Source organism: Myotis brandtii, unplaced genomic scaffold (genome assembly GCF_000412655.1).
Source record: "Myotis brandtii unplaced genomic scaffold, ASM41265v1 scaffold902, whole genome shotgun sequence".
Lineage (NCBI taxonomy): Eukaryota > Metazoa > Chordata > Mammalia > Chiroptera > Vespertilionidae > Myotis > Myotis brandtii.
This window is the reverse complement of record NW_005371709.1, coordinates 2,874,535-2,885,440: the sequence shown is the minus strand read 5'-3', so window position 1 is coordinate 2,885,440 and position 10,906 is coordinate 2,874,535. Positions and strand designations below refer to the sequence as shown.

Genomic DNA, 10,906 nt, shown 5'->3' with positions numbered 1-10,906 from the left:
GCGGTCCTTGAGGCTGAGGACAGAGGGACAGACAGTCCTGAGCCGCACCTGGGGAGCTAGCACACCAGGAGAGGAGAGGATGGGCAGGCAGCAGAGTGGAACAGCTGCAGAGCTTTCCCCCATTCCAGATTTAAGTAACTCCTTTGTTATCAAAAACAACGATGTCAGCATCAATGAGCTGCTGATTATAAAATTTATCCTTGGCAGAGAGAGAATTAACATTTGATGAATAGTTGCCATCTGCCAGGCACTGTGGAAGGCTAGTGGTTCACAGTGTTTTAGTGGTCAAGGACTCCTCTGGGGTTCTTGTGGAAGCTTTAAACTCTCTGCCTTAGAAAAATTCAAATGCACACATTTTACATAGAATTTACAAGGGCTGCCGAAACCGGTTTGGCTCAGTGGATGGAGTGTCGGCCTGCGGACTGAAGGGTCCCAGGTTCGATTCCGGTCAAGGGCATGTACCTGGGTTGCGGGCACATCCCCAGTAGGGGATGTGCAGGAGGCAGCTGATCGATGTTTCTCTCTCATCGATGTTTCTGACTCTCTATTTCTCTCCTTTCCTCTCTGTAAAAAATCAATAAAAAATAAAAAAATAAAAAGAATTACAGGGGTAAACGATATCCTGAAGGACAACCACAGACCCCAAATTAAAACCTTGTGTGCTAAGCTTAATCTGAGCATGGCATTACTGGGACTAGACACCAGTGTCCCACCTTACAGACAAGGGGACGTACCCAAGATTGCATACATCATGAGCAGCAGAAACATTTCAACCAGAGTTGTCTGCACACTACAACCTGCCTCCCTAGATGAAAATGTCATTGGTTTTTACTGTTACTGTAAATATCACTCATTTTTAAATGAGTAAATAAAGATTATGTGAGACACTGAAATCTGTGCAAAGCATTCTAAACCCAGCCAGGAAACCCCGAAGCCGGAGGTCCCAATCCCATATCCTATCGGCAAAAGGCCCCCTCCTCCCAGACTCACCACCCAGCCGGAAAGCCAGCCACGGGCGCTTTTCTGAGAGGTTTCATGTTCTTCAGAACAAGAGGAACCTCTGTCAATAATACCTCAGTAAAAGTGGGAGAATTTTTTTAAAGGCAATCTCTTTAAAATAATCCATCAGGCCCTAGCTGGTTTGGCTCAGTGGATAGAGCATCAGCCTGGGAATTGAAGGGTCCTGGGTTCGATTCCAGCCAAGGGCATGTACCTGGTTGCAGGCTCCTCCCCAGCCCTGGTCGGGGTGCACACAGGAGGCAACCAATCGATGTGTTACTCTCACATCAATATTTCTCTCTGTCTTTCCCGCTCTCTTCCACTTTCTCTAAAAATCAATGGAAAAATACCCTCAGGTGAGGATTTAAAAAATTAAAAATAATCTGTCATTCAAAATGTGAACTAAGAAACCAATCAAAGCCTATAAATAAGAAACAAAAGAAATTTAATTTCAGAATATTACATGAATATAAAAGACAATGCATATGATTATTTCTTTACAGTTACATATATATATATGATATATAGTCAAACAAGAATGAAAAGAAATGGCGACAGTTAAAAACCCTGTTTCTCTTGTTGAGCGCATCCAGGGATAGTGCAAAGGCAACCCTTGCTACGAAGAAAGGATCCTGGGGCAGGAGTGTTTTTCCCAACAGGTTCTGCTGGTCCCCAAATGTGTGGGGGAGTGCTCAATGGCTCTTTAGCATCGACTGGCCTCGCAGACTCCAGTTTCCATGGTAACCCAAGCACTCAGGCTATTATGTAGTCCACCTCCTCCTCATCCCCTCCATCAACTCTCCACTGGAGGAAAGACCTCAGCATTCATTGTCTAGGAAAGCTAGGTTTTTATAGCCGTTTTAGATTGGGTTCATTGCCACTGGTCTAAAATGCGTGTGCATCGTAGGAACCCAAATCTTTCCCCAAATCTAGGGCAATCCGGCCAAATGGTGGTATCCAGGTTTGGGATGGGGTCCTGCCTTCCACACAAAGACTTCAGGGTGGAGGACAAGCAGGAGGCTCTCTCCTGGGGAAAGGTGTTCTACTTAGAAAAGACTCCAGAACAAGAGCCATCAGCTTCCAGCACCTGTGCAAGGCCCCGTACGAAATAAGGAAGCAAGGAGTCCAGAGAAGTCCGATCCCAAAGACGGCTTCCCCAGTTATGCACTGCCACAGGCCGGTCACTGTGGGGCACAGCCATGACCTCAGGTTCTCCTACAAGGCAGTACTTTAAACCGCGTCTAATAGAGGCTCCTGTGAGGGAAGCTGAACAGAAACACTGCTATTCAGGAGAGAATGGTTCTGCTCTGCCACTCTGGGATTAAGTGGCGTCCTTACAGGCCAACCAAACCACCACCTCTGAACACCCAGTGGTCCCCACAGTCAACAGCATGCACTACCCCACTTCCCAAGGGGGCTCCCATGTCATCGCTGACTGACGCTGGAGGGACGTCAGAGTAAAGAGCTTGGGGCGGGTCAACTGTGGTTTCAGGTATGAGAAAGCTCCAGCTCCTTTAATATGTTGCCTCTCGGGTGTAGTATCAGGATCTCCTAATCTTTCACTGCTGCAGTGGAGTATTTCTCGGGAATTTTTTTGTGTGTGTCATTTTTTCCTTCTTTTGTTGTTTTCTTTTTGTTTTGTTTTGGGGTTTTTTTGTTTCTTCATTTTTTTGCAGTGGAGTTCTCAAACCAGATTCATTGGTCCCAGTGCAAAAGTCCATCATTGTAAAAGGTAAGAAACTCCATGCCTCTGGTTTTCACTGATTCAACCACTGCAGCTCACCCAGTGCAGATGTGAATCAATGAAGCAGGCTGGGTTTTCATGCTTGAGCCCTCTGACACAAAACACTGTCCCATATTCACACCACAGCAAAACCCATCACCACTGACCCCAGAAAAAATGAAATTTTCTCAGCCAGACGAAGAGGCATTTCCAGAGACTGATCCAACATAAAAAGTAAACATAACATTTTAAAAAATCTTATAGATTTAAAAAATTGTTAAATACTGGCTCAAAAATACCCTCCCACCAGTGAAAAGGGAGACAGTGCCCTTCTGTGGCCAATGAAAAGGGCTTTTGTCTTTGCGTTCTCCATAAAATTCCACAGGATTAGAACAGTTACATATTACAAGGCAGAAGGTTATACTATTTATTTCTCATATTTGAATTCCAACTGGATCACAGCTTCTATTTTAAAAAAATGACCTATCATACCCTTAACACAAGGGAAAGCATACTTAATAAATAACTTAAATGAAACACATACCCAAATACAGACAGAACCTGCACACGGGTGAGCTACATAAAAGCACATGCTGTGACAGACATCCCCCACCACCCAGCCAGGCGCACTACTGACTCCACACAACCAGTCTCCTGAGTCTCAGGAACCTCCGCAGACAGAGCCACAGCACAAACCCGATGACGAGGGGCAGCAGGTCCCTGCTCTGCTCCCACGAGCTGATGCCAGACCACAAGGACAGCCCACACCCCAGGGGGAAACAGTTAAATGAATAAAGTGTGGAGTGAAGGGAGAATACTACTTCAGTCTGTTCACACCAAAAGGGGTTTCTGAATTCCCTGACAGCTGGTGCAAGGAATTTATTTTTTCTCAATAAGGAAAAAAGCCAAATAGAAACCATACACAAATGAATTTGCTAATAAGTACTTTTAAGAATGACATAAAACTGCTCTACAGAAAGGGACTTCTAAGCAGTTTTATACTCCTACCCATCAATTGTTCACAATCTATCAAATTGGAAGGCCAAATGTTACCTTTCTTTCCCTTCACTATTGCCGTTACAGCAGCAGAAGGAACAGTAAGTATGAAAAAGAGGACTGGCACTGGACACAAAAGCAAACTCTGCTCCCAGGGTCATTTTCGTTTCAGCAATAACACAGCATTTCAATAGTTTCAAAACAGGTCAGCCAACCATACTTGCTGGGCAACTGCTTCACCAGAGGCCTGACTCGGCTCCAGCACACGGGTGAGAGCGTCACACAGCTTAAGGAGCAGGCACAAACCGACCCTTCTCCCTTGCCACGTGCTGCTCTCGGGGCAGTGAGTATTCACACAAGATCAAAGCCATGCCTCTGCTCACCCCAAACACACATGAGCATCTCAACCCCATCAAAGCAGCGGCTCCAACCCATCGCCCCATTCCTCCCCGTGCCCATTCTGACAAGGAGAGGGGCTGTGCAGCTCTTAGGACTCTGGTGATAAGCCACACTGCTTCCAATGAGGACATTCTCTCCTTTAAGTCCTGCAGAGACTATTGCTCACTTCCTTCCTCTGCCTCCAGCTGGCTCTCAGGAGACTGTCTAGCCTGCACACCTGACCTCTTAGAAGAACGCAGTATAACACCCCCTACCCCCACCCCAACCCCCACCCCAAGGAGTCGTCCTGGACAAAAAAACAACCAGCCCCACCCAGTCATACTCCGGAGCTTCCACTACATACAGATACTTCGGCAAACCTCTATTAAGCAGTCAGAGACTTCCCTTGAGTCACAGTGATTTGACAGAAGTATTGGCACCACACGGGCACCAGAGATGTTTTAGGCAGAGAAAACTGAAGGAAGGAAACGAGTTCAACAATCACACAATTATCTGACATCACTGAGGAAAGAAGGAAGGAGGGAGAGAGAGAGAAGAGAGGGAGGAACACAATCTAATAATTAACATTTGTTAAAATATTGTATCATTCTGAATTCTCCTTTTTCAATACTGCAGGCCAAATAATCTGCAATCTCACACCCAAGAAAACCTACAAATTTTCCAGGAAAGCTATAAATTCCTTGGACATAAATACGGTATTGAGGACTACAGCCTCGTGAGGTAAGTTTTCCCAAAGTTGAAGGTAAAAAAGGGAGGAAAGACATCTGGCTTAGAGCCCATTTAGATTACATAAACAAAAATAGCTTTAAAAGATAAACAAGCAACAAATAAACAAGAAATAATGACAAAAATACCCAACACTATCAAAACAGAGAAAAGTCCAAAATATCTGTTAAAAATAACATCAATCCACTAGGATGACAGTACTTTAAAAAACAAAACACTGGCAGTTGAGCACAAATCTCCTATTTTTAAAAACAGACTGTGCCTAAACAAATACATGAAATCAGCACTGGAGTCTGCCTAGTTCTGCCATTTACTGTGCTGTGTAAGCCGATCGGCTGGTTAGTGGTTTCCCCATAACGTTTTTTAAAAAAAAGCAAAAAAAAAGCTGCTGGCACTGGTTCAGAAGGCAGAGTTTGCAGAAACACCCAGTGAGTGGAGTTAGAGGTATCAGTCGAGTTACAGGATTAGTAACTTTCACAATTCAAACTGCAGCAGCAAGCTGCAAGTCCACGCTTCTCTGCGAGCGGGAATGACACCTGGCCCATTGCAGAGCAAACTCTGGTGGACAACAGGAGAACTCTGGTCCTTCAGAGGAATCCTAGGTGGAAAGAGAAACGAGGGCATTAAGCGCATTTATAAATATTTCTTTTTGCAAACCTCCTACCTAAGAGCTAGAGAATCTATACTTAATATTTTCTACAAACTGAGGATTAAAAAGTTTGGTTGAGAATTGATGAATTTCTACCAAGTAAACTTCAGTTTGTCCAACTGCTCTAATCTCAGTTCATTACATCATCTTTTTTTTCCAACCAATTTACATTCAATACCATCCCACACCAGTTTCAGATGTTCAGCAAAGTGGTCGGAAAACCATGCACTCCGCAGAGTGGTCTCCCTGCTGCCCCAAGCACCGGCCTGGCCCCATGCCCAGTTATCTTGACACTATTAACCATATTCCCCATGCTGCAATCCACATCTCTGTGACTATTCTGCAACCACCAATTTGTACTGCTTAATCACTTCATTTTTCCCCCCAGTCCCTCAATTCCCCTCCCATCTGACAGCTGTCAGTCTGTTCTCTGTATCTATGAGTCTGTTTCTATTTTGTGTCCTTGTTTATTTTGTTCATTAGATTCCACATATAAGTGAAATCATATGGCATTTGTCTTTCACTGACTAGCTTATTTCACTTAGCATAATACCCTCTAGGTCCATCCTTGCTGTCAAAAAAGATAAGATTTCCTTCTTTTCTATGGCCAAGTAGTATTCCATTGTGTAAATGTACCACAGTTTTATCCACTCATCTACTGATGGGCACTTGAGCTGCTTTCAAATCTTGGCTCTTGTAAATAGTGCAGCAATGAACACATCATCTTAAAGACAATAACAGCTACCATTTTACTAAGTGCCTATTTTGTACCAAGCACTGCTCTGAGCTCTTTTATGTACATTATCTCATTTATCCTCACAACCACCTGTGCATGAGGTGGTGCGCTTGCCATTTAACAGGAGAAGAATCTGAAGCCTACACAAGTTAATTTGCCCCAAGATTTATAAAGTTACTAAGCAGCAAAGCTGGGGAGGGACTGAGCCCAAGCTTGAAGGTAGAGCTCAGGTTCTTACCAACTGCAGCGAAAGCCCTGACAGTTTTTTTCTTTTTGTAATGCAAGTGCATAAGTTGAGCTTTTTGATTGTTAAGAGACATCCACTTCAAAACTCAAGCTGATTGAATCCCATTGGACCCTGAGTCCACAGAATTATTCTTTACGGAGTGCTCCTCTAATTAAAGGGTTGCACTATTACATTTTAACTGGGATTGCCAAAACCATCCAAGAGGCATTAAAGCTCCTAGGAGAAAAATTATGTTTTCTTTCTCTGTGCCTTAAAGATGTAAATCTCACCATGTCTTTGACATGTAACTCCCTCCTCACCACCCCACCACCCCCCAGGAAGTAAAGAAGCTATAGGATCTCTCTGTGCAATCTGCAAGTTTATATATGTCTACACACATATGTTATGTATATGTGACTTTTCTCTCTAACTCTAGATGGTATTGCTTAAATTAATTTATAAAAGAGCTGTATTTAATTGGCTTAAAAATAAGCAAATTATAAATTAAGTATTCCTAAAAATTCAGAAATAACTACACTCACCCAAATGCTTTTCAAGTTCATGTGATATGGGATAATCTTCAGTAAATAAAGCTAATGTAAGTTGGCTTTAATTAAAATAGGTATGTCTTCAGGGTTACCAACATAAAATATGTCTCAGTAATACACCTTTGTGGATACAAGATTCTAGTGCTATTGTTTTTGAGGTTTTGTTTTATACCTGTAAACTGCACTAGATTCTGAATTCTAGTTTCCTGCAATATTTGGCTACAACTCTCCAAACTAACATTTCTAATTTTTCACCCACCCTCCTGACTTGGAATCATTGGAATTAAAACAGCCCTTTTCCCAAAGCCATGCAAGCTAAAATGGGACAACTTGAAATAAACTTCAGAGAAACCACCACCACAGCTCATGTATGGGCAATCTTCATGCCTATTGTCCTATGGGCCACTCAGAAAGATCACCAGAGACATTTGAACTGAAAACCAGGAAAACCTATCAGATTGCCACTGCCTGCCCTCACTCTATCTGAAGATGCTTCAAGCTAGACATCTAGAAATCTTCTCGACTGGCTGCCTTCAGAACTCAGCAACTGGGATTATAATCTACTCCAATCATTAACCTTTGTTCTTTATTTTCTTTTGTCTCCGCAGATATGCCTCTTATTAAATACCTGATACAGATACTTGCACCATATAGGCCTAACTTGGAGAACCCACCTGCATCACCACTTCCTGAAATGAAACACAACCATTTAACTGAAATGAGCTATTCTCAGATCTAAGAGATCACTTAGATGAGATATAAAGCAATCTATCAACTCAAGGTAGGTTCAAACCTACTTACACCAGACAGCTCAAGATGTTAATATATTTCACAATATAGCCTAAATCTTTGAACAGATTCCTAGGGCCCCTGAGATCACTGGCTTAGTTTCATTGTAGGACTCTTCAAGTTTGAAACAATAGCTACGGACTGGATTTCAGACTATTGCCTGTGTAATTATTTTAGAATTTGCTATTATAATCCTAATTAGATACGTACTTTCTGGGTTACAGGGTGCCCTACCCCGACTTTTTAACATATCAGCTAACCAGGCAGTTAAAGTCCTTGCCATTAACTGGGACACTGCAGCATCATAGTGGATTGTAGGATTAACCATCACAGTTATTTTTCTTTTTGGAATGCAAGTGCCTGACTTAAGCTTCAATTGCTGAGTCATCCATTTCAAAGAAACATTCACTTCAAAGACAGTATCTCCAATAGACACAAGGCCAGCCTCACTGACTAGATAAAGAACTAGGCTACTGGGGCTCCTATGCTTTAGAGATCTTAATTTCAATAACTGCTCATTTGGGCCACTGGTTTTTTTCTCTTCTCACATTTTAAATTCCCACTCTTTATGCTTTAAATTCACCAATAAAGAGTGAGCCCACGTGACCCTGGACCCCAATAAATGCAGAACCCTACGCCAGTGTACTCTCTCTCTCTGCCCATGACCTCACTATGCAACCCTAGGTGGGCTGTCTAATTTCTAGGTCTTGTAAGTAATAAAACTTATTTTTCAAAAAAATTTTCTGATGGTTATTCCTGAAGGGCATCTTGCAATCATAATAAGAATCACAATGACCAATCCAACCACAACATTGGTTATTGATAGGCTGAGACCAATACAAAACACCATCACTACCCTTTTCACCAGCAAATGTTTACTAAATGCCTACCAGATACAAGGCACTGTCACTACTGGGAGCAAGAGAAGAATAGATGACAGGAGACCACAGTATATTCATAAGTCTGACCTTTGTCTTCCAGAAGAGAAACTAGTTACAAATAATACATGTGAAGTAAACATTTTAGTAGCATCAATAAAAGTTCAAAGGAGCCCTAGCCAGTTTGACTCAGTGGATAGAGCGTCTGCCTGCGAACTGCAAGGTCCCAGGTTCGATTCCGGTCAAGGGCACATGCCCAGTTGTGGGTTCGATCCCCAGTGCGGGACTTGCAGGAGGCAGCCGATCCATGATTCTCTCTCATCAAGGATGTTTCTATTTCTCTCTCCCTTCCTTCCTCTCTGAATTCAAGAAAAATATATGAAGAAAAAAGTTCAAAGGAAAAAATATATCTGGCTGGGTTATTTAAAGAAGGTGGGGTTTAGGCTGGGCTTTGGAGAATGAGTAAGATTCTACTTGTATTTTATTATTGAGTTACTGGGGTGACATTGGTTAATAAAATTAGAATGGGTAAGATTCTGACTGATGAAATTACTGCCCATTAATAAGTAGGTGTGTGCGTGTGTGGTCTGCAAGCATATTTGCCTTCCATGACCTATCGGGTCAGCAACTTGTTTTTAGCAGGGACACTCCACTACCACCCCCCAAAAAATTAGTAGGTGCTAATTCAACAGTTCTCATCTGGGGGTGATTTTTCTCCCTCCCCCCCAGGGGATATTTGGCAATGTCTGGAGGCATTATTGTGTCACAACTGGGGGAAGGGTGCTACTGGCATCTAGTGGGTAGAGACCAAGGATGCTGCTAAACATTGTACAATGCACAACAGGACAGCTCCCCACAACAAAGAATTATCATCTTCAAAAAATGTTTATTCCTTTTCTAAAATCACCACCAAAAAAATGTAGGGTTGTATTAATTGTAAAAAAAAAAAAAAAGATGATGCCATTAAATATGTGAGCTTGGAGACTGAAAAGAGTTCATATCTGGAGATGCAGGCTTGGATACAGTTATCCCACAGAAAGCAGAACTGAGCTGTTGAAGTAGACCAAGCTGCTAAGAGGGAAAAATCAAGAGCAGAGATGAGCAGAGAATTTAAGAGAGAACACTGAAAAACACAAAGGATGGAAGGGTAGGCAGATGACAGTAAGCTACTGCCAAGACAGAAGAGAATTAAAGAAGAAGGAGGAGAACAAGAACAAAGAATATCATGACAGCCAAAGAAGTGACCAGGGAGAAAGAAAAATGAAAATGCCATTGTCTAATCCAGTGGAAGGTCTTTCATTCTCAGTGGGCCTCTACTTTTCTGAATCACTAACATTTTTGAGAATCTAACAAAAATATTTTTTTTCTCCGCCATGAAAATGCACATATGTACCAATACATAAAATTACATTAACAATACCAGGAACTTCTTTAGAGCTTTATGAAGTCCACAGTTAACAGATCAAGCATCCCTGCACTAAAATTTCTTGGTAAATTATTACATTACACTGGCTTATTTATTTATTTTTTAATCCTCACCTGAGGATATTTTTCCATTGATTTTTAGAGAGAGTGCAAGAGAGAGGGAAAGACAGAAAATTTGATGAGAGAAACACATTGATTGGTTGCCTCCTACACGAGCCCTGACCAGGGCCCAGGTCAGGGAGGATCCTGCAACCGAGGTACATGCCTTTGACCTCAATCAAATCCAGAACCCCGGCGGACCAACGCTCTCTCCACTGAGCCAAACTAGCTAGGGCTAAACTGGCTTATTTTTTAATGCATTTCTTCCAAAAGCAAAATTGTCAATATAGAAAGACTTATTTCTTGATTATTTTTCAAAAATGAAAGCGACAAAAGGTGTAATTTATACAAAACAATGTACCCTTCAAATATACCTTATGATTAGTTTTGACTTATGAATATATAGGTAGAACTATGTAGACGCACATAACTCAACACCAAACTTGCCTCAAACAGCCCAGCCCTAGCTGGTTTTAGCTCAGTGGGTAGAGCGTGGGCCTGCGGACTGAAGCGTCCCAGGTTCGATTCCAGTCAAGGGCACATGCCTGGGTTGTGGGCTTGGTCCCTAGTGTGGGGCATGCAGGAGGCATGCGATTAATGATTCTCTCTCATCATTGATGTTTCTATCTCTCCCTCCCTCTACCTTCCTCTCTGAAATTAATAAAAATTTATTTTTAAAAGAAAACAGCCCAGCCTCAAAATCAGAAGCAAGG

General features: G+C 42.3%; 1 protein-coding gene across 3 annotated transcripts in view; it reads right to left on the bottom strand.

The window, feature by feature from the left end:
• Nucleotides 1-3,135: 3,135 nt before the first annotated feature.
• The window catches only part of ARHGAP19 (Rho GTPase activating protein 19), a 40,510-nt gene continuing 32,739 nt past the window's right edge, over nt 3,136-10,906 (bottom strand). For all 3 annotated transcript variants that reach the window (XM_005885417.2, XM_014532712.1, XM_014532711.1), the window contains exon 12: nt 3,136-5,441. In XM_005885417.2, coding sequence (XP_005885479.1) covers nt 5,431-5,441 — 11 coding nt within the window. In that variant the 3' untranslated portion in view covers nt 3,136-5,430. The remainder of the gene's footprint in view (nt 5,442-10,906) is intronic.